Source organism: Dipodomys spectabilis, unplaced genomic scaffold (assembly GCF_019054845.1).
Source record: "Dipodomys spectabilis isolate Male_0828 unplaced genomic scaffold, ASM1905484v1 ptg000778l, whole genome shotgun sequence".
Taxonomy (NCBI): domain Eukaryota; kingdom Metazoa; phylum Chordata; class Mammalia; order Rodentia; family Heteromyidae; genus Dipodomys; species Dipodomys spectabilis.
Genome location: NW_024871455.1, coordinates 1 through 27,807, shown reverse-complemented (window position 1 = coordinate 27,807; position 27,807 = coordinate 1). Strand labels below are relative to the sequence as shown.

Genomic DNA, 27,807 nt, shown 5'->3' with positions numbered 1-27,807 from the left:
AGATGCCAGTGGCCCTTTCCATCTGACATTTGTTCTCAGTGGATGATTATTGTAGTCAGTCTTTGGGGGGGGGGGGCGGGGAGGAGGTTTGGTTGGTTGTGGGGCTTGATCTCTGTGCCTGGACACTGTCCCTGAGCCTCTTTGTGCTCTATCACTTGAGACATAGCACCACTACTTCTGGTTTTCTGGTGGTTAACTGAAGATGTCTCATGGACTTTCCTACCCTGGCTGGCTTTGAACAGCGATCCTCAGACCTCAGCCTCCTGAGTAGTCAAGGTGGCAGGCGTGAGCCCCCGATTCCAGGCAGTGACTGGTTTGTACTGTTCACTTTGTCTAGAGATGGACGTGATAAAGATGGCTATAGCCGGAGCGTGTGTCCATGTGGACTCTGGCTGGCATGTCCAGTAAGGCTTGTGGTGAATGAGGCTTGCTGGGGGGGGGGGTATACTTGGTAAGTATTCAATGTTCTTCTCACTCGTGGGGCTTGAACTCTGGGCCTGGGCGCTGTCCCTCAGCTCTTCAGCTCAGGGCTAGCCCTCTACCACTTGAGCCACAGCGCCACTTCCGGGTTTTCTGCTTATATGGTGCTGAGGAATCGAACCCAGGGCCTGCATGCCCGAGGCAAGCGCTCTACCACTGAGCCACCTTCCCAGCCCATGTTCTTTGTCCTTTTGTACCCATCATTTCTCTGCTGGGGCTAGTGTGACTGAGTCCGTTTCTTACTTCTCATGCTCAAGGGCTTCTTGATGAAGGAGCTCTGCGTGTGCGCGTGCTGCACGCGTTGGTCCTGGGCCCTCAACTGAGGGCCTCGGTCCAAAGCCAGCTGGCACTCTGCCACTTGGGCCACAGCTGCACGTCCAGTTTTCTGGTGGTGAATAGTAGACTGTGCGGAGTCCCGGGGACTTCGCTGCCCGGGCTGGCTTCAGACCTGGGCCTCCCGAGCGGCCAGGGTGGCCGCCCGGGCCACCGACGCCCGGGAGGTGCGCAGAGCCCGGGGCGGCCGCGGCCTCCGTGTGCCCTGCGGCGCGGCTCCCGCCATGGCTGCAGCCCGGGCGCAGGCGGGTCCGTCGGGTCTGGAGGCACGAGCTGACGGGGACGGCGGGACCGAGGCCGTGCGGCCCGCGCCGCCGCGGGCCCGTCGGGCGTGGGCTCGAACGCTGCGGCTCCCGGCTTCATTTCGACGTTAAACCCGACGGGTGTGAGACGCGCGAGGGTCCAGCTCGAGAGGGCGGCGCGCGGCGGAGCCCGGGGCTCTTCGCGGGGCCTCCCGAGCCCGAGCCCCGAGCCCCGAGCCCCGCCGCTCCCGCCGGGCTCCTCGACGTCGGCCCGTCGCCCCGGCCGCGCGCCCCCGCGCACGTAAACGCTTCCGGTCTCAGGACGCGGAGAGAAGGCCCTTCCGGTCCGGGGCTGGCGGCGGCGTCTGCGCGTGCGCACGCGCGTGCGCGCCGGGGCCCGGGGACGCCGGGGGGTGAAGAAGGGGCCGGCCTTCGAACGACAGCGACGCAAGATGGCAGCCACCACAGGCTCGGGTGAGCGGGGGCGGCGGGCCCGGCGGGCCGGCGGGGCGCGGGCCGGGGTGGGGCCGGGCCGCCGCCGAGGCCTCTGCCGCGAGGCCGGCGGCCCCGCGCCAGCCTCCGGCCGCTGGGCTCCGCGCGACGGCCGGCGGGGAGGGGCCGGCGGCGGCCGGAAGCGGGGGCCGGAGGGCCGGGGGCTGCGCGGCGGGGCCCCGAGGCTGCGGGCGGCGAGCGCCCGCCGGGGCGGGCCGGGCCGGGGGCGAGGGGCTCGGGACGCCGGCTCCGGAGGCTGCCGAGCCGCCGGGGCGGGGGAGGGGAGGCGGGGTCCGGGCGGCTCCTCCCCGCGGCGGGGTCGCGGCGGCTCCGCCCGGGGCGCGCGGGAGGGAGGCCGGGCCGAGCCCCGGCGGGCGGTGGGCGGCGGGCGCCCCGCGAGGCGGCGGGGCGGCCCCGCGGGCGGCGCGAGGCCGGAGTCGGGCCTCCTCCGGAGGGAAGACCTGCCGGGTCGGCGCGGGGCCCGCGGCGTGGAGGTCGCCGCGCCCACCGGCGGCTCCGGGACGGACCGGGGGGCCGCGGCGGGGGGCGGGGGAGGCCGGGGCCGGGCCGGCGTCGCCCTGCTGCGGGCGGCAGCGGAGGGAGGGCCCCCCCTCTGATGAGCGACCCCGGGCACTGACCGGGGAACCCCGGGCGGCGGCGGGGCCGGTGGTCCTTGAGGAGCCCGTGTTCCCCGGATGTGGCCCCTCGGTGGCGGTGCGGAGTGGGTGGCCGGGCGCGGGCCCGCCCGGAGCCGCCCGCCGCCCGGGGCCCGGCCCTCACGCCGCGCGTCTTCCTGGAGCCCGGCGGAGCCGGCTCACCCGACTCGGCTTCGGTTCCAGCCGCCGCGGCGCCGAGTCGGCTCGCCGGGAAGACCCTGCCCCAGCGCTCGCCGCAGGCAGAGCCGGCCCGTCCTGGAGGAGGGTGGTGCGGGCCAGTGCTGTGCACAGACGCTTGAGATGAGCATCTCCAGTCCGGTTGAACAGCTACTTCACTCTGCGCTCGTGAGGCCTGCCAGTGGAAGAGTGCTCCCTAAGTACCGCTGGGGGCGGCGGCCAAGGAGGAGACGAGACCCCTTGGTGTGATGCGGATGACAGGGCCGGCTTGAAGGGGCCTTAGCGTCGGCTTCCTGAAACTTGTGTCTTTACTGAACACATCGATTCTCACTGAGAGCCTGGCACATGCCCTGGTGCACGACGAGCGAGGTGAACTCATCCTGCCCGTGGAGTTTTCATTCAGAGCGGGGAGAAGGCCGCTGAGGGTCTCACTGGGAACTGCACCCGTGAGAGTGTCTGCGAAGGTGGGGAGAGGGCCTTTGATAAGGATGGATTGGGCCTCCTCTGCCACAGGTGTCACAGGCAGGAAGTGGTGAAGGACTGTCAGTGCCAGGGTCCTGTGGTAGGGTGGAGCTTGGCTTGTAGGAACAGCATAAAAGTCCTTAGAGCCCACAGGAGATTTTTAAGATGAGTTGGGGAGGTTTGGCTTTGGATTTTATTGTACAGGAGAAGTCACTAGCCTAATGTCTGGTGTGCAGTAAACAGTCTTTGGTATTTATTGGATAAATGAATGAGTGGTTAGGTGAATGAATGGACGCATACATGGCAGAAAAACCTTGGTGGGTTAAAATGAAGGGAGTGTTTGGGCCTCTTTTCCTCTTGACTCTTGAGAAGCCTTTCCCATGTGCTCAGGACCTGTGATCAGCTGGACTAATCTGTGCCCGGTGGTTGGGAACCAACTGTGAGGCTGAACTTGTCTGTGGTCACTGCCGTGGTCCTGCCTGTGCCAGACCTGCACAGATGGCACAAAGTGGGGTTGTAAGAAGCCCTGTGGGCCTCAGGATACCCACACAGTGGCCAGTTGCTTCCTCCTGCCTTGTCCAGGACTGTGGGACCTTGCACAGTACCTTGGCTGCCAGGGTCTTCCTCTCACCCTGCAACCCACAGCCCACAGCAGGCAGTCCACCTGCCGAGGATCAGCCCTGGTTGGTGTGAATTTGCATAGCCCTCCCCCCCCCAGCTCATGAAAATAACCTCTTGAGTGCTGGAGATGAAGTGGTCATCCCTTCCCCATTCTAGAGCGCCAGGGTCCGGGAAGGAGGTTGGAGCTGCAATTCCTGCTGTCTCCCTGCAGGAGCTCTCCTGGGCCTGGATTCAAGGGAAGAGACCCAGCCAAAGGGGGTATTGACCTTGCTCTTTGTGATGATAATCTTCACACCTTCAGGGGAACTTCAAAAACACTCTCCTCCCCACTCCTCCTCCCTTCCTGTCTCCTTTTCGCTTTCCTTCTCTGGTGAATTGTAACTCTTCCGTGTCTGGTCCTGGGAAGGACAAACTTGGCGAAGCCTCTGCTTTTTTCTGAAGAGAGCACCGAGCAGCCCTCTGGTCTCCCATCAGCCAGTGCAGCTCGTGAGCACCCAGAGCGTGGACGTGCCCCAGAGAGGAGCCAGGCCCCCCCAGGAGACCACGTTGGTGGCTGCCTGAGAAGCCTTGACATACAGGAGCAGGGCTTCCTGCTCCAGGGTCTTAGTTAGGAGAGAGAGATCCAGTGGATTTTGGCATGTGCCAAAGTAAGTCTTGGTGAGAGAAGAGACTTAAGGGAAAGTTCTGTTACCCATCCCTCCACCACAGTATTCCTGGCCGCTATCTACGGGAAGGGGAGCTGCAGCTCGCTCCTTCCTTCCCTCCTTTCTTCCTCCCTCCTTCCCTCTTTTTCCACTTTCCCTCCCTCCCTTCTCTTCCTTCCTTCCTTCCTCCCTTCTCTCCTTCCCTCCCTCCTTCCTTCCCGACTTCCGCCACATCCCATCACGTGGTCTGTTTTTACTGATGCTCTTGTAGCCCACATCTTCTGGGCTTGGGCCTTTGCATGTCTTGCACAAAGGAGGTTCTGGTCCTTGCTGGTGTACCAGCCCTCAGACTTCTTACTTGGACGTCATGGCTTACAGTGTGCTGGCTGCTGTGTTAACTATGTCCTCTCATCTCTCATAGAACCCTTTGAGGCAGATACCTGTTGGAAAGATGAGGAAACAGGCCTTCTGAGGAGACGTGATCAGCCTGAGGCCACAGCCAGAGTTCAGGGATGGGCCTGCAGGGCCCTAGGACAAGTGTGCTTGGCCCGTCTTCCAGCCCCTGCCTTGGCTGTTGACACATTTGGTAGATAGTAAGACCCTCGGGTGGGATCTGATGCCTCCACACCTCACCCTAGCACAAGTCGAGCAGAGCACTCCCGATCACTGTCTGATTGCTGAGGGTCCAGGCGCCTCAGAGTGATGTAGCCCTTTTTCCATCCATTTTCTGGAGCAGACACAGTGTCAGGGCCCAGCCCGCCCCTCTGGATGCCCTCCCTCTGCCCATGGCCCTGCTGCCTGGCACCTATGTGGTAGCACACACAGGTCTGTCCCATCTGCCCTTGCTGGCGGTGCCTTGTCCTCATGTCTGTTTCCTTTCTCCAGGGGTGGCTCCTAGAAAGGCCACCCTGGCGCCTCACCTCATGGCGCAGTTTCCCATTTGAAGTCATTGCTGGTTTTCCTGTGTTGTCTGCTTTGTACTAGGCTGCATTTGATCCTCTCTGCCTTGCACCCAGCAAAGTCCTTGCAGGTCTCTCTCTGTTTAGCCACATGTATAAATTTGAGAGTAGAGAAACGTTTCAGCAAAGGAGACTATAGGGGTGTCTCTGTCAGGGCCTCACTGTGTCCCCTTTCCCATTAGAAGGTGTGATTCTTGGCTGTGGTCGATGGTCCTACCAGCAGAGATGCTTGTGGTATCACAGCTTGTCACTAGCTCTTGTCACATTGGGCTGCATGGGTACACAGGCTTGGCCGTGGTACCGTGGTACCTGTTTCCAAGATTGCTGCTTTGTTGTTTTCTGGTTTTTTTGGGGGGGAGGGTCCAGTCGTGGGGCCTGAACTCTGGGCCTGGGCGCTGTCCCTCAGCTCAAGGCTAGCGCTCTACCACTTGAGCCACAGCGCCACTTCCAGCCTTTTTTTTTCTTGCTTATATGGTGCTGAGGAATCGAACTCAGGGCCTCAGGCATGCAAGGCAAGCGCTCTACCACTGAGCCACCTTCCCAGCCCAAGACTGCTGCTTGTGGCCATGAGTTCCCCATCAGATTTTTTTTTTCTTCTTTTTTGGTCGGTTGTGGGGCCTGAACTCTGGGCCTGGGTGCTGTCCCTCAGCTTTCAGCTCAAGGCTAGCACTCTACCACTTGAGCCACAACGCCACTTCTGGCTTTTTCTGCTTATGTGGTGCTAAGGAATCGAACCCAGGGCCTTATGCATGCAAGGCAAGCACTCTACCACTGAGCCACCTTCCCAGCCCCCCTTAGCTGTTTTAAAGGGCTTTTTTTTTCTGTCTTGGAAGCTAGTATCTTCCTATGTATTCCAGACAGGCCTCTAACCTGAGATCTGCCTCATCTTCTGGTTCTTGGGTGAATCCTGTGTGCAACACCACATCTGGCTTTCAAAATCATCCTGTACCACAAATATTTAAGTGTGTTGCTATGTTTTTTATTGTTATGTTGAAGTGTCTTATTAAGATACGGAATAAAACTATCAGACCAGCCTTTTGAACCTGGCTGTCAGAGTTTTCTTTGTAATATCTTACACCTGTTGATTCTCCCCCCCCCCCCCCCCCCCCCCCCAGTTGGTCATGGGCTTGAACTCTGGGATTGGTGGCTGTCCCTGCACTCTTCAGCTCAAGGCGAGCGCTCTACCACTTGAGCCACAGCGCCACTTCTGGTTTTCTAGTGGTTTATTGGAGATAAGAGTCTCACGGACTTTCCTGCCTGGGCTGGCTTTGAACCTCGATCCTCAGATCTCAGCCTCCTGAGTAGCTAGGATTACAGGCCTGAGCCACCGGCCCCCGGCTACCTGTTGACTTTTTGTTTGTTTTGCCAGTCCTGACACTTGAACTCAGGGCCTGGGCGCTGTCCCTGAGCTTCTTTTGCACAAGGCTAGCACTCTACCATTTGAGCCACAGTGCCACTTCTGGCTTTTTCAGTTTATGTGGTGCTGAAGAATCAAACCTAGGGCTTCATGCATTCTAGGTGAACATTCTACCACTGAGCTACCTTCTCAGCCCACCTGCTGACTTTTAACTTAATTATATTTAGCCAAGAGAAAAAAACAGGCTGATTTTTGTGTGTGTATATGCTGGTCCTGAGGCTGGAACTTAGGGCCCTGAGCTTTTATACTCATAGCTAGTGCTCTACCACTTGAGCCACCGTTTCACACTTCTGGGTCTTTTTGGTGCTTAATTTGAGATAACACTCTCAGACTTTTCCTGCCTTGGCTGGCTTTGAATCACAGTCTTCAGATCTCTGTCTCCTGAGTATCTAGGTTTGTGGGAGTGAGCCACTGGTTTCTGGCCCATAGTTAATTTAATAGCCACAGCCTGTTTAGTTGCACCTGCTGTTGGGTAGTCTCCCTGCACCCTGCCAGCTCTTACAGAGCCTGTAGCTCCCCTGGCTTTGCAGGGTTGACATGAGTCCCCTTTCCTTAGCCTGCACTTGACGTTCTTCTTCCGGTTGTTTCGGTGTCAGAAACACAGAGGGTCAGAAATCTTAACATTTGGGTTAAGAGGAGTGAGATGTGCTGGTACAGGCTCTGTGGTCAACTCTGATGCTGCTCTCTAGCATAATTGACTTCATTATCGCTGGGTTGAGTTGTCATGATTTTCAATTATCCCTCTCCATTTGGGAGAATGACCCTCTCCATTTGGCTGTAACTGGTTTATCCTCAGATTGACAGATCTCCAACCTTCATCTATATCTGGATTTATGTCTCTGAAGCAGATACAAATCTGAAGTTCCAGAATTAAGCCTTATCCAGATAGAAATGTCCTTTGCTTTGTAAGAAAGTGTTGATACACTGCCGAGCACTGGTGGCTCACTCCTGCAATCCTAGCTACTCAGGAAGCTGAGATCTGAGGATCCATGTTCAAAGCCAGCCCCAGCAGGAAAGTCTGTTAGACACTGTGTGTGTGTGTTTGTGTGTGTGTGTGTGTGTGTGTGTGTGTGTTTTGTGGGGCCTGAACTCTGGGCCTGGGCACTGTCCCTCAGCTCTTCAGCTCAAGGTAAGCACTCTACCACTTGAGCCACAGTGTCACTTCTCATTTTTTCTGATTATGTGGTGCTGAGGAATCGAACCCAGGGCCTCATGCATGCAGGGCAAGTACTCTACCACTGAGCCACCTTCCCAGCCCTGTTAGACTCTTAACTCCAATAAACCACCAGAAAACTCCAATGAATTATCAGAAAACCGGAATTGGCACTGTGGCTCAAGTGGTAGAGTGCTCACCTTGACTGGAGAGCTGAAGGACAGCGCCCAGGCCCAGAGTTCAGGCCCCACTACCGACAAAAATAAAAAGAACGTGTTGATACACCAACCTCATATGCAGCTTCTCAGGTGGTTTAGAGTGAGTTTGTTTTTGTTTTTGCCAGTCCTGAGGCTTGGACTCAAAGCCTGAGTGGTGTCCTTGAGCCTCTTGTTGCTGAAGGCTGGTGCTCTACCACTTGAGCCACAGCACCTCTTTCCAGCCTTTTCTGAGTAGTTTATTGGAGACTCATGAGCTTTTCTGCCTGGGCTGGCATGAACCACAATCCTCAGATCTCAGCCTCCTGAGTAGCTAGGATCACAGACATGAGCCACAAACACCTGGCTTAGAATGGATCTTACAAAACAAATTTCATTTTCTAGTGGTGTAGTTTGGGTGGTGAGCCAGTTTTTCTTCATTAAAATAATTCTAACCTTCCAAGTTTTACTTCTGTCAAAAAACCTTAGAGGACTGGAAAGGTGGCAAAGTGTAGTAGAGTGCTTGCCTCCTATGTATGAGGCTGTAGGTTTGATTCCTCAGCACCACATAAACAGAAAAAGCCCTAAGTGGTGCTGTGGCTCAAGTGGTAGACAACTAGCCTTGAGCTGAAGAGCTGAGGGACAGCGCCCAGGCCCAGAGTTCAAGCCCCACAACCAAAACAACAACAACAAAAAAACCACCTTAGCTATCCCAATTACATGGTACCAGTGTTTGATCCCAGGAGGTAGTTACATGCTCACCCGAAGCCCGTGTCAATGGCCTACACCTGTAATCCTAGCTACTCAAGAGGCTGGGATCTGAGGAGGGTAGTTCAAAGCCAGCCTGGGTAAGGAGACTGAGTGGGTAGGTCACTGCTCACGTGGCAGTGGACGAAGCAGGTGGAGCCTGGTTCTGGTCAGCTGATCAGGTGGGAGAAGACACCCGGTGAGAGAGGGGATCCCAATCGCTGGCGGCTGTGGAGGAGTCCCCAGTTTGGATCTCAGAGCTGCAGGGCTTACACAGGCTAGCACGGCTAGCGGTGGCAGCGAGCAGGAGTTCCAGAAATGACTGGCCAACCGGGGGGGGGGGGGGGGGGTTGTGCCTTGCTGCGGGTGAGGGTGGAGAGCTGTGCCATCCGAGGCCTGAAGGGAGCCTGTGAGAGGGCGGCTCTGCTCACGTTGAAGTGGGTGTGAAGCAGGCCCAGCTGCTTCCTCTGGAGGAGGGCTGGGGCAAACCCGTCATTAGTGCCATCTGATTGGAAATGCACACTGGTAACTTTAGCTGACTTGAGCTGTGGGTTGGGTCAAGACTCCCCAGAGGCAGAGGTTGGGACCCTGAACCTGGTGGCTAGGGTCTGGAATTCTAGCACAGGAAGCCAGTAAGCTGGGCTAGGAGGAAGCCAGTAAGCTGGGCTAGGAGGAAGCCAGTAAGCTGGGCTAGGAGGAAGCCAGTAAGCTGGGCTAGGAGGAAGCCAGTAAGCTGGGCTAGGAGAACAGACCCCACAGTATGGCAGGGATGGGACGGGGTGCCCTGGCACGAGAGCCAGAGTGAATAGGTAAGGGTATTGAACCGCCAGGAGGCTGCTGGGCCCGTGAGCTCTGTGGCTCTGAGGACTGGAGAGTGGTGCTTCAAGGCTGGTAGAGCAGAGGGTTCGCCTGTGTTTGGTTCTCTGCTGGATGAGACAGTGCTGATGGAGGGTTCGGTAGCACATACACAGCCTGTCAGTAAGAAGCCTGCGTGCTCTCTAGACCAGCCTTACCTCCGTTCCTCTCCCTCCCTTGTCACCAGCACAAGCAGGGCTGGTGGCCCTGTGTGACTTAGCTCAGCTAGATTGCTAGGCAGGGACAGGCTCTGGGTGGGGGTAAGTGGTGGAGCACTTGGCTAGCTTTTTCACATCTGTGTTCTTGACCCTCTATAGAAAGTCAGGTTTTTTTTCCCTGTGTGTGTGTGTGTGTGTGTGTGTGTGTGTGTGTGTGTGTGTGTGGTCATGAGACTTGAACTCTGGGCCTAGATGCTATCCTTGAGCTCTTTGCTCAAGGCTAGCACTACCACTTTGAGTCACAGCTGCACTTCCGGTTTTCTGAAGTTCATTGGAGATAAGAGTCTCACGGACCATCCTGCCCAGGCTGGCTTTAAACCACAATCCTCAGATCTCAGCCTCCTGAGTAGCTAGGATTACAGGCGTGCACCACTGGCACCTGGCTTCGATTTTTCTCTAAAGTTTGTTCATGCGTATTTGTGGAGCTAGTGTAACCTTTACTCTGACCTGCTCCCCCGCCCCCACTTTTTTTGGTATCAATACTGGGGTTTGAACTCATGGCCTGGATGCTGTCCCTTAGCTTTATCACTCACCACTCACAGCTGCCACTCTACCACTGCCCTGCATATCTGCCACCATCACCGCCGGCATTCTGGAGCGCCCTGTACAACGCAGCCAAGGAGCGGGAGCTGTGAGACTTGGTTCAAAACTCCAGTAGCTCCTGTCACTTGGGAAGCATGGAATTCCTGATCTGCTTCTGCCCACTGTCTTGTCCATGCCTTTAGCTGTACCACGGCCTCCTTCCTACTGTTGCCTCTGCCTCAGGCCCACTCCCCTCGGTCCTCTTGCAATACACCCCTCCCCCTCCCTAGGCCGCGTTGCTGCTTTCCGCATTCTCCCATCCAGTGATGCGCTGCAGAGCTCGGTGGGGGCAGGCACTGCATCTCTCTCAGCGCCAGAGAGAGGGTCAGATCTATTCCCTTGCGATTAGTGTGCTCAGACCCCCTCTCCACAGTTGTCTGCTGCATTCCACTTGCTTCTAGAGCCTGCCCAGAGGGGACTTGGCATGAGGCTGGCAAGCCAGTAGCCAGTCTGGATGCACAGAGTGTGATGCAGGTGCCGGGGAAGTGGGAGAGGCTAGTAAAGTGGCTAGGGGTAGTGTCCGATGCGCAGGCCCAGGAGAAAGTGGCCTCTTGTCTTCCCACAACCCAGGATGCCCAGGCGCTCAACTGAACTTGAGTTCTGTGGCCTGCGGTGTACTGTGCATTCCCGCCTTGCTTTCTGGAGCCTCTTGGCCGGCTGTGCAAACAGATCTGAGGACCGGCCACCCTGCTCCGAGCAGTCACCGTCAGCAGAGAAACTGCCCTACACATGCGAAAGGGGCTGCCGTTGCGCATCTGTCTGCCACAGCTGCCTATGCCTCAGATGTGGGCGCTCAGGAGCGCCCAGAAAAGAGCCTGCTCCAGGGTGCACCGGTGAGCGCTGCAGATGGTGGTGGTGGCCTCAGGCGGGACTGAGCCAGGCAGCCTGCGGCGCGGGGACACTTGGCAGAGTCGTCCAGGGTGGGCTGCTCTGGTCACGTCCTGTCCCGTAGCTCTGTGAACAGCCGAACAGCATGGTGGTGGTGTCGGCACTGTGGCGTGGTCTCAGGCGCCACACCCAGCCGCTTGCTCTGGGCTATGGAGTTTCTTGGAGTTGCCAGTATCTTGAATTTCTCTCCATTTATTTTAGGAGTAAAAGTCCCTCGCAATTTCCGCCTGTTGGAAGAACTCGAAGAAGGCCAGAAGGGAGTAGGAGATGGCACAGTTAGCTGGGGTCTGGAAGATGACGAAGACATGACCCTTACCAGATGGACAGGGATGATAATTGGGCCTCCAAGAGTAAGCGTCGAGCTGCGGCTATAATGTCAATGTCTTACATGCACTGTGCCTCCTTTACCCCGGGCGCTTGTCGCGGGCACGCCCGGGCTGTACTCTCTCACATGTGCCTGCTCTGTCTGAGCACTTTCACTGTGTGTATTTGAGCCTCCTCTGATGCTGTTTAAGCCCTCGAATGGTAAGCACCCTGCCCGTGAAGACTCCACTGCGACATTCCGTGACCGTCGGGGCCACGGCCCGAGGTCGCTGTGCCCGTGGTGTAGTTTAGAACAAAGCGAGCGGCTCACCACTGAGCGCCTGGTGCTGGCAGAGCTGCCACCGGGCACCAGGTGAACGCGAGGAGGGAGGCTGCGCCCCGTGCTCGCCATCCATCCTTTCAGTGTCCTAACTCACCGCAGCCGAGGCCCGCAGCGGTCAGCCTGCTGCCCCAGGCCTCAGTGCCAGCCACCTTTCTGAGGGCCCGTAGGAAACACGCAGGAAGTGTCAATCGCTTCCTGTGGGTCCTGGCGCTGTTGGGTCACCGCAACCCGTGTGACAGATGAGGAGGCCGTCTCAAAATGTGGTCGCCTGCCCATTGTCACGTAGGGAGGACCGTCCGCCGCAGCACACTGCGGGCTTTACAAGCAGATAATGATGACGCTTTCCTGTCCCAGTTGTAGAATGACCCAGAGGCCACAGGAGAGATTGCTGGAGGCCCTGCCTGGGGGCACAGGGCTGACTTGGTGTATTCCCTTCCGGCCTCACAGGCTTTGTTCCTTCCTGGGGTTTCGGGCTAGGCTCCAATCCGTGCCTGCACCCTGGGGAGGGCAGGGCCGGGCACGGTGTGCAGTGAGGTCTGGACAGGCGCAGGAGTGTCCTGAGCTCCACAGCCCTCTTCTGAGACGGCGTCGGCTCGTGCCCAGTGACTGCCTGTGCCTTTTTTCTGGTGGTGCTTACGTAGCTGACTTACTCAGCTGGTGCTCTGCCACTCGAACCACACCTCCAGCCTGGCATCTTGCTAGCTGATTGGGAGTGAGATTATAGGTGTCGGCTCCAGGCATTTGGCCACTTTTACCTTTAATGTTTAAGTCAGTTTTGTTGCCGAATAGTTTTGTGTGATGGTCGTGGGGCTCTGGTCTTTGGGGGGTTTTTTGTTTTTGTTTTTTTGTTTTTGTTTCAGTCGTGAGCTTGAACTCTGGGCCTGGGCGCTGTCCGTCAGCTCTTCAGCTCAAGGCGAGCACTTTGCCACTTGAGTCACAGAGCCATTTCCAGTTTTCTGCTGGTTTATTGGAGATAAGCGTCTCACAGACTTTGCTGCTTGGGCTGGCTTTGAACCTCGATCCTCAGATCTCAGCCTCCTGAGTAGCTAGGATCACAGGCTTGAGCCACCCGTGCCTGGCTAGGGGGTTCTGTTTTTGCTCCTTTCTTTCTCCTCCTTCCCTATGAAAACTGGGTGGTTCTGAATCTGTTCAATGCTAATGGCCGCCTTTGTCAGGACCACTTCTTCGCTGTCTCTAAAGAACTTCTTCCTAAGATAGCTTCCTTTGGTTTCTTGTGGATGCTTGCACCTCTTCCTCTAGCCCCACCCCTATCTCCGCCCCAGGCTCTGGAAGTGCCTGGGGCTGGGGCAGGTGTGGGGCAGACCACCAACCAGTGTGTAAGGCCACAAATTGTGTACTTAAAATCCTCTGTCTACCTAAGACTGCTTGGGTTTATCTCTTTACAAGGGAGAGGTCCTGACGGGAAGGCGCTGCTCTTATGTCTGGTTTTTTGTGGTTTTTTATTTGTTTTTTAGGTGGGGGGAGATAGTGAGAGATAAGTGTTGTGAGTGTTGCTGGAAACTAAAATCAAGATCTTGTGCCTGCTAGGCAGGCTTTACCTCTGAGCTGTCATTCCAGTCCACCTCTGTTTTGTTTTGAGACAGGGTTTTGATTTGAAGTCCAGGCTAGCCTTGAATTAGTGACCCTCCAACTACTTTAACCTCCTGAGTGCTGAGATTACAGGAATGTACCTACCACTATGCTTTCACTTGCTCTACTACTTGAGTCACACCTCCAATCCCTGATTTTTGCTGATTAATTTGAAGATGGAATGTCTTGCCCTGGTTGGCCTCAAAACCATGTTCCTCCAGATTTCACCCTCCTGAGTAGCTAGGATTAGAGGCATGAGTCAACTCTCTTTTTTTTTTGGTCAGTTGTGGACCTTGAACTCGGCCTGGGCACTGCCCCTGAGTTCTTCAGCTCAAGGCAAGTGCTCTACCACTTGAGCCACAGCACCACTTCCAGTTTTCTGCTGGTTTATTGGAAATAAGAGTCTCATGGACTTTCCTACCCGGGCTGGCTTTGAACCGTGATCCTCAGTTCTCAGCCTCCTAAATAGCTGGGATTACAGGGTGAATCACCAACGCCTGGCCTATCTTTTTAATATGAGCTTTATTAAATGTAATCTTCAGCCTCTAGGGTGTCTTTTTTTTTTTTTTTTTTTTTTTTAAATAGTGCTGTATTTGGAACCCAGAGCTTTGTGTTTGCACAGGCCAGGCAAGTGTGCCCTGCTGTTTTGTTGAGAAGGAATCTCCCTAAATTTGGCTTGGGCCTCCTAAGCGCTGGGATTGCAGTCATGTTCTACTACACCTGATTTAGGATAAACCTTCACCATTGCTAATCCCAGAACATTTCATGATGCCAAGGAGAAACCCACTCCGTTGGTGTTGCTCCCCAACCCCCTCCAGAGATGGAGCCTCTGATCTGCTTTCGGGTCCAAATCTACCTCCTCAGGACTGCATTGAGTGGAAGAGCTGGTGCTGTGTTTGTCCTGCTGCCCTTAATTAGCATAGCTCACCTTGCAGCATCTCTTCGTGATCAAAGTGTTTCAGTGTGGAAATGCCACATTCTGTTGGTTTATTAATTGTTGGGGGATGTGTGTGTGTGTGAGAGAGAGAGACAGACAGAGACAGAGACAGAGTGTGTGTTTACATACCAATACCCAACATGAACTCAGGGCCTTGAGCTTTTGCTCAGTTTATTGCTCATGGCTGGCACTCCAGTATAACATTTTGCTGGCTAATTGGAGATAGACTCAACCTTTTCTTCCTAGGCTGTCTTCAAATCACAGGTCTCAGCCTCCTAAGTAGTTAAGTAACTACTTCCAGCATGGTAACTGTTTAACGTTTTTGCTGTTGTTGTTGTTTTGTCAGTCCTGGGGCTTGAACCCTGAATTCAAGTGCCTGGCCTGGGCACTGCCCCTGAGCTGCTTTTGTTCAAGACTAGCACTCTACCACTTGAGCCACAGCGCCACTTGCTGCTTTTTCTGTGTATGTGGTGCTGAGGAATCGAACCCAGGGCTTCAGGCATGCTAGGCAAGCACTCTGCCACTGAGCCACATTCCCAGCCCTTGTTTACTGCTTTGAGTAGATTGTTTGCCAAGAGGCTGCGCCACTGCGTGTGCAGCGGCCAGTGTGAGGCCCTCCCCCAGCCCTCCTGACACCGTCATGGCAGCGCTAGTAAGCCACTAGTGTGACCGTTTATGTTCATGTGCATTGTGTAGTGGTGTGCTGGCCAAAGCATCGGCTTCTGTAGTCGGTTTCCTCCTCATGGCGTTCACCGAGGATGGCTTCATGTGAGTGATCCAGTACCAGCTGGCCAGTCTGCTGCACATCCCGCATGTTAGCATCTTGTAACTCTAAGCTTGGGCTCTCTGGCCTGAGGTCTGGCTCTGGCTTGCATGTATACGTGTGTATGTGTGTGTGTACACATGCATACACACACACCCTGTTTTACTGTTTCTGAGTTCAGCCTTTACAGTTGCAAACGGGAGTGAGACCGTGTAGCATTTGTCATTTAGTGTCATGCCTCCATGTTTGTCTTTTTTCCCCCCTTTCTAGTCCTGGGGCTTGAACTCAGGGCCTGGGCACTGTCCCTGAGCTCCTTTTGCTCAAGGCTAGCACTCTACCACTTGAACCACAGCACCACTTCCAGCTTTTTCTGTGTATGTGGTACTGAGGAATTGAACCCGGGGCTTCATGCATGCAAGCAAGACAAGCACTCTACCACTGAACTGCATTCCCGGCCCCTCCATGTTTGTCTTTGTCAGTACAACTGGGAGGGTAGCTTTTCTTGTTTATATAAGGCTGAATAATATTCCATCAGGTGCACGTACTTGTGTGTGAGTGTCTGTCTTTATCTGTTGGTCTGTTGCTGCCGAGGTGTTGTCTGGTCTTGGCTGTTGGGCCGCATGTAACAGCTCCTCCACAGGGAGCCAGGTGTTCAGGTGCCTCCTGGAGACACAGCGCCAAGCCAGGCTAGAGTCAGCCAGAGTGTTTCCATGCAGAGGCTGATCAGGTAGAAGGGGGACAGAAGGATCCCCTGCAGAGGACAGTCCTCAGCTCTGCCACTCATGGGCTGGAGCTGGAAGATGATTGACAGCCCAACTGGGGCATCCCAGCAGAAGCACCAGGCAGTGTGCAGGAGCCTGGCTCCGCCCCTGTGTGTTTACTTTGGGATGTCAGGCTGTGGGATGTTGGTGTGGTTCCCAGGGACACCACAGACCCTCACCTATCCACCCGCGTCTGTGCTGCGTCTAATCCACAGGTCAGAGGAGCTCTTAGACGGCCTGTGCACTCTGTCACCGTGTATAATACCATAGGCAAACCCTCAGGCTCAGCATTTATTGTTGAGATGAGGTCTCATTAACTGTGTGTGTGTGTGTGTGTGTGTGTGTGTGTGTGTGTGTGGTACAAAGGGGTTGCATTGTGGTATTTTCATGCATACCTAGAGTGCACTTGGGTCAAATCCCTCACATTTTAAAAATTATTTATTTGGTGCTGGTCCTAGGGCTTGAACTTAGGGTCTGGGCACTGTCCCTGAGTTTTTTTGCTCAAGGCTAACTCTACCTCTTGAGCCACAGCTCCACTTAGGGCTTTTTGGTAGTTGATTCAAGATGAGTTCCACAAATGTTCCTGCCTGGGCTGGCTGAACCGCGACCCTCAGATCTCAGCCTCCTGAGTAGCTAGGATGACAGGCATGAGCCACGGCCTCCAGCTTGCATACTGGCTTCTTGGAGACCGAAGCAGCCGAGGATGGGCTTGGGCAAAGCTCGATCCTTGAGGGAACCTGCTAGCGGAGCCCTGCCGTCTCCCTGGAGGCAGAGGCTGCAGATTTGAGGCAGTGTGCTAGCTTGTCATGGGGCAATAGAGTTGGTTGAGTGTGTGCCGAGTGACTTCCCACCCTGGCATTGTGATGGCAGGGCTGAAAGTCGCCCTGGAGACCTCTAGGTGGCGCCTGTGCGTGGGGCGGTTGCCATGCCATCGGTCTCAGAGGAACCTGGGTCACCTTTGAACCTGAAACAGACACAAATGATGACAGGGTGACTTCGTGCAGGACAGGAAGTCCCGAGTCCAGGGCCCTTGGAGGCGCTCTGAGCGGGGGGAGCAGCCTGGATGTTACAGGACAGGTTGGGTGTGTGTGGTCTTGGACCTACTTGATTCTCCACAATGGCTCCGTTGGTGGTTTAAGGACTGGTTCTGGCCGTGTAGGCCCAGACCTTGGCCTCTGCCTTCACCACCAAGGGCCGTCCGTCATGGCTGGCAGAGGGAAGTGTGCGGGAGGGGCCGCCGTCCTGCCTCACCCGCACTGCTGTGCACCGTGGACGGGCATTGAGTGCAGGTCTGTGCCCCAGGCCAGAGGTGGTGTGGGGGGGGGGGGCAAGTGGCTGTGCTGAGTGGAGAACATGCCCGGCCCCTATCCTGGTGTGTGGGGGGACCTGGCTGGGGGGAGGTGCGGCGGGTGGCCTGTGCGGGCAGGGGACAGGGCAACACACACTGCTTTGTTGCTCATGACACCTGACATCTCTGTCCTCTTCTTTTCCAGACAATTTATGAAAACCGAATATACAGCCTTAAAATAGAATGTGGACCTAAGTACCCAGAAGCGCCCCCCTTTGTAAGATTTGTAACAAAAACTAATATGAACGGAGTTAATAGTTCTAATGGAGTGGTAAGTTGGTTTTGTCTCCCACTTCCCTGTCCTCTGGCGGCTCTCCGTCCTCCTGTGGGCGTTGGGCGTGGGCTGCTCCGCGTCGCAGGGGCTGGGGTGCGGTGGGCTGTGTCTCAGGCAGGCTTGGCTCTGGTCGTGTCTCCTAGTCACTACGATGTGAGCCCATTCAGTCTCTCAGCACCCGAGGCAGGATGAGGAAACTGAGGCACAGAGGTGAAGTGCTTGCCTGTGCCTGCTGCTCGTTTAACTCATTTGTATAGGCCAAACACCTAACACAAAAACGTGAAGTCCGATTGCTGCAAAATACCAGACTTGCCAGGCACCAGCGGCCTGTAAGCCTCACAACTCCAGAGGCTGAGATCTGAGAATCCTGGTTCAAAGCCAGCCCAAACAGGAAAGTTCCTGAAGTGAAGGTTTGTCTCAGGTGTGGTAGAGCACCAGCTATGAGCACTCCTGACCTTTGGGGCCAGAAGGGCTTCAGACCTGATCCTGTTGCTGAGCCCTTGCAGCTTGTTCCCAGGGCTGCGGCATGGCTCCCGGGGTGCACAGCAGCTGCAGCCGTCTGCACGGTGCCAACCCCCTGCATGCACTGCCTTTGCAGAGAGCTTGAGTTCACTGGGATTGTTTTCCTCTTCATAGGTGGACCCAAGAGCCATATCCGTGCTAGCAAAGTGGCAGAACTCCTATAGCATCAAAGTCGTCCTGCAAGAGCTGCGGCGCCTGATGATGTCTAAAGAAAACATGAAACTCCCCCAGCCGCCGGAAGGACAGTGTTACAGCAACTAATTGAAAGCCCCGCCCCTCGATTTCCGGGCCTCCATCCTCCACAGTAGTCAGTTTCTAGATCCGTCTGTAGACCTTCAAGTACTGGAAAGGAAGCTCCCATTCGAGGCAGTTCATCCTAAGACACTGTACATGATACTAATTCTGTCCGTTTGAAATATATGAGTTGTGCTATAACAGACCATCTGTCAATGTAACCACTGTCCTCCTTGCCCGGGACTGGACGCAGCCGAGCTGACCCCGCGCTGACCGGCGGGCGCTGCTGACTCAACTGTGAACAGACTCGGCACACAATCACTGCTGCTGCAATGCTGGGGTCTCTGCCCCCCTCCCCAGTCCTGTCCTGCGCCCCCCTCCTCCCTGCCTCCCTCCCTGCCAGTGCACCCGACGTCTGCCCCCCTCCCCCATTCTGTCCCCTGCTCTTGTTCCCGCCCCCGCCCTTCATGCTGACACTCCTGGGGTGTGCTCGCCCCTTCCCGTTCCTATTCCCCACGTCCTGCCCTCCATGCTGGCACGTCTGGGGTGCACCCCCCTTCCCTGCTCCTGTCCTCCCCATTCCTTTTCCCCTCATCTCTCCGTGTTGGCACGCCGGGGTCTCTCCCAGTCCCTGTCCCCCAAGGCCCCCCAGCACGGTGGCTCCTGAGAGTAGATGCAGCCTGGGACGCGTGGTGTGAGGCTCTCCCTGCGGCCCGGCTTTCTCTGCAGACCTCCCGCCCCACTCCAGCCCCACGCGGCCGAGGCGCGCTGCAGCCCTCCAGCCCCTTGGACGCGCTCCCACCCTCCCTCTCCCTGCGCTGGGGGGGGCCGCTTTCTTCCTCTCCTCCACCCGCTTGCTGCCCCACACCCCCAGCTACCAGATGAGGCCGGCATCTGACGCCTCCTCAGTGCAGCCAGGCCTGCCCCACGCCCGCCCCCCCACCCCGCCGCCTCAGCCAGCCCTCAGCTCCGGGTCTGTAGGTGACAACCTCCTGGTGGCAGCTGCCCCAGCTCAGCCCGGGGATGGGGACGGCCACAGGAGGCCCGAAGCACACGTCCTCTCCTTCCCGGTCCCCACCGCTTTGCTTTGAAATGTGGAAGGTTTGCACAGGCCCGGCCCACCCCTCGGGTCCACCGAGTCAGTGGGAGCCCCCCACTGGGCACCCCCCCCACTGCTGCTCCTGAGGCCCTCTGCCGGCTTGGGGGAAGCTGGGCAACACGGGAGGTGGGGGGTTGTGGGGGGGGGGGGGGCGGCCCTCTCTGTTAGGACCACTAATCGCTGGGCGGATGCGAACCGAAATAAAGGCAGTTCATCGTGTTCTGAAGGGTTTCGTGTGTGTGGCATCTGAAGCGGCAGCTACAACGGCTGGAAACCAGTGTCTCTTTTCGTGGATGTTTTTGTGGGGAAATCTAGGGGTGAGGATCTAACATCCCGTCGGGGAAGTTTCTCAGCAGTGTTCGGCAGCCTTTGACGTCACAACATTGCCTGGGTGGAAATAATAAGTGTGAATTAATATTTACCGAGCTGTGTTCGCTTCCTCCTGCCATTCCAGGTGAGGGCGGAAGCTGCTTTGGTTTTGAAATCTGCCCTGAAAGTAGGTTCCAGGCTGGCGCTGGTGCTCACGCCCGTCATGCTAGCTACGCTAGAGGTTGAGATCTGAGGATCATGCATCAAAGCCAGCCTGGCAGGAAAGGCTGTGAACTTATCTTCAGTTACCCACCAAAAAGCCAGAGTGGAGCTGTAACTCGTGGGTGGAAAAGCCAAGCAAGAGCATGAGGCCCCAAGTTCAAGTGCAGCATTGGCATTCACACACAAAAATGGGCTGATTTGGACCACAGATTCAGATTGATTTGCTACTCTGTCTAAAAAGGTTCTTTGGTTCTGTTGCTTTGTAGGATTTGGGTTGTTAAATATACAATAAAAGTTCTTTCCTATCTGGGATTGCTGGCTCAGGCCTGTCTTCCTAGCTGCGCAGGAGGCTGAGGTCTGAGGGTTGTGATTTGAAGCCAGCGCACGTGGGAAAGTCCATGAGACCCCAGGCTGGCTTCAAGCCACAATCCTTAGCTCTCAGCCTCCTGAGTAGCTCAGATGATAGGCCTGAGCCACAGATGCCAGACTCCATGAGACTCTTCTCTCTAGTAAACTACTCAGACAAGGCCAGAGGTGGTGCTGTGGCTCAAGTGGTAGAGCAGAGCTCTAGACAGCACAAAGAGGCTCAAGAACAAGACCCAGGCCTTGAGTTCAAGCCCCAGGACTGGCAAAACAAAACTAAAAACAGCTCTTGACTGGCTGGGCTTACTTAGTCTTGGTTGCAAAAGGAAAAAACTAGTGAAGTCGTCGCCTAATTCTGGTGGGCGCTGCCACCCACTGTGGAGCTGGGGGCTCGCCACTGCTTCACCCAGGATTTAAGTTCCCAGCCGAGGGCCTGGCCCTGGGCCTGCTCTGGTGTCAGTGCCGGCCACAGGCCACACCCCAGACCCCCTTCCCTGCCCCTCTGCCTGGGAAGGGCAGCGCGGGGCGGCCAGCCCCTGCACCCGCATAGTGCCCAGTGGCTTCAGAATGAGCGGCTGGAAACAACGGGCCGTGCTGCCAGGCGCGAGGAGGCCTCGGCAGCCCCTCAGGTCACCACTGTCCCGCCCAAGCCTCAGCCTAGCATGCGCTGCCCACTCCGGGGCACGAGTGACCACAGCACTGGCTCAAACCAAAGTCTCCAGCTCTCAGCCTCCTGAGTAGCTGGGATTGGGATTACAGGTGTGAGCCTGTAGAACCACATAAAGCCCAGTGGTTCCAGGTGGTTGGGCAGGCTGCCATGCGCAGCTGTGCTGGCCGTGGCACTCGGAGGCAGGGAAACGTGAGGCTCCGTGGGTGCATTTTCAGCCTCCACCCTGTGGGCTGCCCTGAAGCCCATGGCAGGAAGGATGGCTCCTCCCGCCACTGCAGGGCCACGCCCCCGCCCGCGGCTGCGCTATGCAGCGCCGTGGGCTTGTGGCCAGCTGTGGCCCTCTGCCTTTGTTTCGTTGTGCCGGTACTGGCGTTGTTTTGGGTTTTGTTGTTTTGTTGGTCGTGGGGCTTGAACTCTGGGTCTGGGCGCTGTCCCTCAGCTCTTCAGCTCAACGTGAGCGCTCTACCACTTGAGCTACAGCACCACTTCTGGTTTTCTAGTGGTTTATGGGAGATGAGTCTCATGGACTTTCCTGCCCGGGCTGGCTTTGAACCTTGATCCTCAGATCTCAGCCTCCTGAGTGACTAGGATGACAGGCGTGAGCCACCGGCGCCCGGCTGCCAGTACCAGCGTTACACTCAGGGCCTCACCTTCTCACTTGGCTTCTCTCCTCAAGGCCGACGCTCTGCCACAGGAGCCGCAGTTCCACTTCTGGCATTTTGCTGGTTAATGGAAGTGTCACGGACTTTCCTGCCCGGGCTGGCCTTGAACTGCGATCCTCCTATTTCAGCCTCCTGATAGCTAGGTTACAGGCCTGAGCCACTGGCCATACCTGGCTGCCCTCTACCTTCAATTAATTAATTAATTTGTCGGTCATGGGGCTTGAACTCTGGGCCTAAGCGCTGTCCCTCAGCTCTTCAGTTCAAGGCAAGTGCTCTACCACTTGAACCACAGCGCCACTTCTGGTTTTCTGGTGGTTCATGGGAGATAAAGAGTCTCACGGACTTTCCTGCCTAGGCTGGCTTTGAACCGTGATCCTCAGATCTCAGCTTCCTGAGTACTTAGGGTGACAGGCCTGAGCCATCAGCCCCACCTGGCTGCCCTCTACCTTTAAGAGCCAGTCTCCCACCCCCACCCCCACCCCCCCTGCCGCCCCTGCCCTGCCCCAGCCTGGCCCTCCCTGTCCACCCTGCCGGCTGCTTGCGGGGTGGCAGGAGGGCGGGGGGGGGGGGTTGGCGTTCCCTGCTGCGCCCACCATGTCAGCGGCCCATGGCCCAAGCTGGGGAACAATGCCCCGGCACAGCCAGGGCTGGGCGCCTGGGACACCGTCCACAGCCCCGGCTGCGGTCATCTGGGGTCCCCAAGGCAGACGTGCCAGCTGGCAAGGACTGGCCGACCGGACCACCACGTCACCCCACCCCAGGACACAGCCACCCTTGACGCTGGCTTCATGTGACACGCTCCCTTCTAAGACGCATTTGAGGTAAAAGCCATTGTCTAGAGGCAAAGGCCAGGTAAGGTAGCGTTCACTCCCCTGTGGCTGCCCTCCCGTCACCTGGGCGTGCGATCGGGGACGCAGCGCAGGCTTATCGCCAGGTTATCACAGCTGATAAACACCTGCTCTGCTCCGTGTGTCATCCGCCATCCGCGCTTCCACCCCACCTGCGGGCTGGGAGCGAGGCCTGCCGCCGCTGCTCCCACCTGGACCGTCTGGCAGACAGTAGGTGCTCAGTAGACGCTGAGCTGAGCGTCTGTGGCTCACGCCTGTGATCCTAGCTAGTCGGGAGGCTGAGATCTGAGGATGGCATTTTGAAGCCAGTTAAGGCAGAAAAGTGAGATTGTTAATTCCAATTAACCAGCAGAAAGCCAGACGTGGCGCTGTGGCTTCAAGTCGAAGAGCACCAGCCTGGAGCAGGAGAAGAAAAGGAAGAGCGCCAAGGCCCTGAGTTCAAGCCTCAGTACCAACACAAAACAAAGAAACAAAAATAAAGGTGGAAGGGCGTGCAGGGGTGAGCAAGACGGGGAGAGCACGCTGCAGCCTTGCTCTGCTCCAGAACCAGGCTCTTCTCATGAGCTGTGTGACCTGGGCTGCTGCCTTAGTCTCTCTGTGCCTTTTGGGATCCATGTCACCGGTACTCAAAGAGGTGAAGTCCTTGCCCCATTTCACTGCAGGAAGAAGGGAAAACTGGCACCGGTGGCTCACGCCTATCACCAGCTACTCGGGAGGCTGAGATCTGAGGATCATGGTTTGAAGCCAGCCTGGGCAGAAAAGCCCCCATGAGACTCTTCTCTTCAACAAACCACTCAAAAAGTAGAAGTGGCTTGGGTGGTAGATCTCTAGCCCTGAGCACCGAGGCGCAGGGACAGCGCCCAGGCCCTGAGTTCAAGCCCCACAACCGGAAAAAAGAAAAGCCGAAGCCCCCGGTTCTGATGAAGATGAACCAAACGCAATGAACTCCCCCGCGGGGCCAGCGGGGGGCGCCCGAGGGCCGCTGACGCCTGGGCTTCCGTCAGCTCCCCGGGCGGGCTGCGGGAAGGACAGGTGGGGACAGATGTGGCCGCTGGGCAGAGGTGGGGCTGGGGCGGGACACCCGGGCGCCCACTGGGGACCTGCGGGGAAGGACCAGGCCCAGTGTCCTGCAGCGGCCTCCTTTATCCAGGTGCGGAGCCGGCCCTGCCGCCAACTTCCCCAGAGTCCGTCCGTCCGTCTGTCCGTACGCACATCCATTGAATGGTGCTGGACAGACAGACGAGCTGGGGGCCCCTGGGTCCCCTCTGGTGGCTCGGTGGCCCCATGGGCCCAGGGACGGGGACATGGCCGGGCCCAGGCAGCTCCGGGCTCCAGTCCAGAGTGTGGTTCCCTCCCCAGCTGTGGGAGCTGGGGCCCCGCGGACCCCCGAACAACACCGGCTGGGGGGTGTCTCCCCTGCTCCAAAACCCCAGCGCTCAGGGACCACAGCTCAGAACGGTGGCCCGGCCTCCCCGGCCCCGCCTCCCTGCCCTCCCCCCCCCCCCCCCCTCCGGCTCCCGGCCCCTCTGCAGCTCCTAGGAGTGGTTTTTCTTCCCAGATTATTCAGGCCAGAAGACAGGGCCGGCCACTTCCGGCCACACAGGCTTCGCCACACCCCGACCCCTGCACTTGGCACTCTGGCCGTGACAGGCCCTCAGAGGCTCGGGCTGGGCCCCGTCCCTCCTGCCCCAGCCCCCAGATCGGGGCCGGCTCGGGAGCCTGGCTTGCACACCAGGCCTGGGAAGAGAGAGGGCTCAGCGGGGAGCAGAAATCCTCCCAGGCCCCTGGGGGTGGCCGGGATGGGCAGGAGGAAGGGGAGCTGAGGGGCAAGGGGCAAGGGGCAAGGCAGATCCCACCGGGTCAGTACTGACAGGGAGGGGCGGGCCTGAGGTGCCAGTGGAAACTACAGACGGCCGGGAGGGTGGCATTTGAGCAAAGAAGACGTGAGGGAGGAAGGCAGTGAGTCATGCTGACATCTGGGGGAAGAATGTCCAGGCAGAGGAAACAGCCAGTGCAAAGGCCCTGAGGCAGGAGCAGGCTGGACTGGGAGAGGTGGCCTGGAAGCCAGTGTGGCTGGAGGGGAGTGAGGCAGAGAGGAGCGGAGGGGTGCGGGGCGGGACGTGACTGCTGTCCTTCCACAGCCAGGCCCGAGTCCATGAGGCTGCGGCCCTGACAAGGCCAGAGCGCTGATGAGGTCATAACCACGTGACCCTCAGCCGGGTCCCGGGGACCCGGGGAGCGGGCGTGGAGTCCAGCCAGCCAGCAAGGTCTGGCTGTGTAGATGCTTGTGGTGCCTAGAGGCCAAACCCCAGGACGGCCTCTGGGCCTCAGGGGGTTCCTGGGGTGGGGAGGACTTGGGAGGCGCGGAGAGCGCACCATGTTTACAAAGACACCCCGCAGGCCGCGGTGAAGGGGCTCGGCCAGCGGCGAGGTCCTGGTCCTGGTGAGGCAGGGGTTACAGGCACGCATCGAGTGTGCGCACGTGCACGGGGGTGTGAGACGGTGTGAGTGTGGCCTCGGAGCCGAGCCACCCTCGCCCAGGTGGCCGCGGGGGTCCTGGCTGAGACACGGAGGCGCCGCGGCCTGCCCTGCGCCTCTGCCCCCCCCAGTGGCCACTGAGCCACGCCCCCCATCCTCATGTCCCCTGGCTCTCCTGAGTGACACTCCACGCCTTCCACTCAGCCTGGGGGCGGACACAGGGAGGGACCCAGAGTCTGGGGGGACACCTGCACCCCAGATGTGGGTGGAGCTGTACCAGTGGGCCGAACCTCAGCTTCCCCATTGGTGCAGACCAGAAGGGGAGGGGAGGGTCCTCCGGGGCCGCAAAGGGAGGGCTGCGGACGCTGCACCCCGTGGGCTCCTTCCCAAGTCCCACGGGCGGAGACTGGGCACTGCCCGCCACACCAGAGCCCCGGGCCTGAGGCACAGCCGTGCGGCCCACACAGCACAGGGGGAGGGTGCCTGCGGGGGGGTCCTCCCCTCCCCTCGGTCCCCTGTCATCCTAGCTACTCAGGAGGCTGAGATCTGAGGATCGTGGTTCAAAGCCAGCCCCGCAGGAAAGGCCCTGAGGCTCTCAGGGAGCTCCAGTGGTAGAGCGCGGGCTTGGAGAAAACGCGCTCAGGGACAGCGCCTGAGCCCTGAGTTCAAGCCCCACCACCACCGCAAACCAACGTTGCCAGGATTGGTTAAGACTAAAGAACTTGCCCCTCCCACAGCTCTGGGGGCAGAAGCTGAACCCAGGGCTGTGGGGGGGGGACCCCCTGTGTGCCCCGCAGGCCCCGGTCCAGCCGCCGCCTCCTCCTCTGGACCCGCCCGCCCGCCCGCCTCAGCTGCACATCCTGAATGAAGGAATGAACGTGAGAAACCCTATCTCCAAATCTGCCCACCTCTGGAGGGGACGCAACTCCACGCCACACCAGCGCCACCTGTGCGCCCTGAGGATGCGGCGGCCGCCAAAGCCCTTAGGGACAGCTGCGTCCTCAGCCAGGCCCAGGCCAGCACGCAGGCCGGACAGAGAAACTGACAGTCTCAGAGACGACACTGAACCATCGCGAGACTATGATCCAGTCTGTGCCCAGGGCCCCTGGAGCTCCAGGCTGGCCCGAGAGCCAGGCCGGCCGGCGCCCGGCAGCACCCACCACCCACGGCGGCCTGGCTCTGCCTCCACCCGGCCCCCTCCAGGGAGCCTGCACCCACCTCTCTCAGGTCTGCGCCTGCTCTGCACGGAGGCCCTGGCCCCTCCAGGCTTGCCCCGACTTGGGAATTTGCCCTTTTTATCTTTTGTGGTGGCGCTGGAGTTGGAAGTCGGTTCTGGGCCTGTGAGGCAGAGCTGCCACTTGAGCCGTGCCTCCCGCCCTTTTTGTCAATGTTGGTGTTTTCAGGTAGAAGCCCAGGTTTCCTCCAGCCTCTTCCTCCCTCCTAGCTGGGATTACAGGCATGCACCACCATGCCAGCTGCTTGTGGAGAGAGTCTTGCAAAGTTGGTGCCTGGCTGGCTTCCCACAGCAACCTTTCCACACGGGTCCTGCCGGGCGCTGGGGCTGCAGCTGCGCCTCCCCACGCGGGTCCCCGCGGGCGCTGGGGCTGCAGCTGCGCCTCCCCACGCGGGTCCCCCCGGGCGTTGGGGCTGCAGCTGCGCCTCCCCACGCGGGTCCCCGCGGGCGCTGGGGCTGCAGCTGCACCTCCCCACGCGGGTCCCCCCGGGCGCTGGGGCTGCAGCTGCGCCTCCCCACGCGGGTCCCCGTGGGCGCTGGGGCTGCAGCTGCGCCTCCCCACGCGGGTCCCCCCGGGCAGGTGCTGGGGCTGCAGCTGCGCCTCCCCACGCGGGCCTGCCGGGCGGGCGCTGGGGCTGCAGCTGTGCCTCCCCACACGGGTCCTGCCGGGCGCTGGGGCTGCAGCTGCGCCTCCCCACGCGGGTCCCCCCGGGCAGGTGCTGGGGCTGCAGCTGCGCCTCCCCACGCGGGTCCTCGTGGGCGCTGGGGCTGCAGCTGCGCCTCCCCACGCGGGTCCCCCCGGGCGCTGGGGCTGCAGCTGCGCCTCCCCACGCGGGTCCCCCCGGGCGCTGGGGCTGCAGCTGCGCCTCCCCACGCGGGTCCCCCCGGGCAGGTGCTGGGGCTGCAGCTGCGCCTCCCCACGCGGGTCCCCGTGGGCGCTGGGGCTGCAGCTGCGCCTCCCCACGCGGGCCTGCCGGGCGGGCGCTGGGGCTGCAGCTGCGCCTCCCCACGCGGGTCCCCCCGGGCAGGTGCTGGGGCTGCAGCTGCGCCTCCCCACGCGGGTCCCCCCGGGCAGGTGCTGGGGCTGCAGCTGCGCCTCCCCACGCGGGCCTGCCGGGCAGGCGCTGGGGCTGCAGCTGCGCCTCCCCACGCGGGTCCCCCCGGGCAGGTGCTGGGGCTGCAGCTGCGCCTCCCCACGCGGGTCCTCGCGGGCGCTGGGGCTGAGCCTCACCGCCCCAGCCCGGGAATTGCTTATTTTCATTTCTGGCGGGTCATGGGGCTTGAACTCAGGGCCTGGGCGCTGCCCTGAGCTTTTCCACCCAAGGTCAGCGCTCCCACCACTTCGAGCCACAGCGCCGCTTTCGGCTTGCTCTGGTGCTGAGGCCTAGGACCCGGGCCTGGGCGCGCGGGGCGGACGCGGGGAGGCGCGGGGGGGGGGGGGGGGGGGGGACCGAAGCAGGGCAAGGCATGCGCACGTGGCGTGGCGGGCGCGCGGGGCGGGCGCGCGGGGCGGGGGGGGGGGGCGGCGCGGGGCGGGGGGGGCGGCGCGGGGCGGGGGGGGGCGGCGCGGGGCGGGGCGGGACGGCGCGGGGCGGGGGGGGGCGGCGCGGGGCGGGGGGGGGCGGCGCGGGGCGGGGGGGGGGGGGGCGGCCGTGTGGCCCGGGGCGGGCGCGCGGGGCGGGGCGGGACGGCGCGGGCGGCGCTCTACCCGCAGCCGCGTTCCGGCC

At 59.2% G+C, this 27,807-nt stretch overlaps 1 protein-coding gene across 1 annotated transcript; it reads left to right on the top strand.

Annotated features, from left to right (window-relative positions):
- Window positions 1-1,447: 1,447 nt before the first annotated feature.
- Ube2v1 (ubiquitin conjugating enzyme E2 V1) lies at window positions 1,448-19,516 on the top strand. Its single transcript, XM_042672866.1, has 4 exons — window positions 1,448-1,529; window positions 11,322-11,470; window positions 17,311-17,436; window positions 18,076-19,516. Exons 1-4 carry the CDS (start codon window positions 1,508-1,510, stop codon window positions 18,220-18,222), a joined length of 444 nt encoding a protein of 147 aa, XP_042528800.1. The 5' UTR covers window positions 1,448-1,507; the 3' UTR covers window positions 18,223-19,516.
- Window positions 19,517-27,807: the final 8,291 nt, after the last annotated feature.

What these genes read in the sequence shown, in the direction of transcription:
- Ube2v1 (XM_042672866.1), top strand. Translation starts at nt 1,508, where the DNA reads ATGGCAGCCACCACAGGCTCGG. An exon ending in GGCAGCCACCACAGGCTCGG is followed by an intron (nt 1,530 to 11,321) that starts GTGAGCGGGGGC and finishes CATTTATTTTAG; the next exon opens with GAGTAAAAGTCCCTCGCAAT. An exon ending in TGATAATTGGGCCTCCAAGA is followed by an intron (nt 11,471 to 17,310) that starts GTAAGCGTCGAG and finishes CTTCTTTTCCAG; the next exon opens with ACAATTTATGAAAACCGAAT.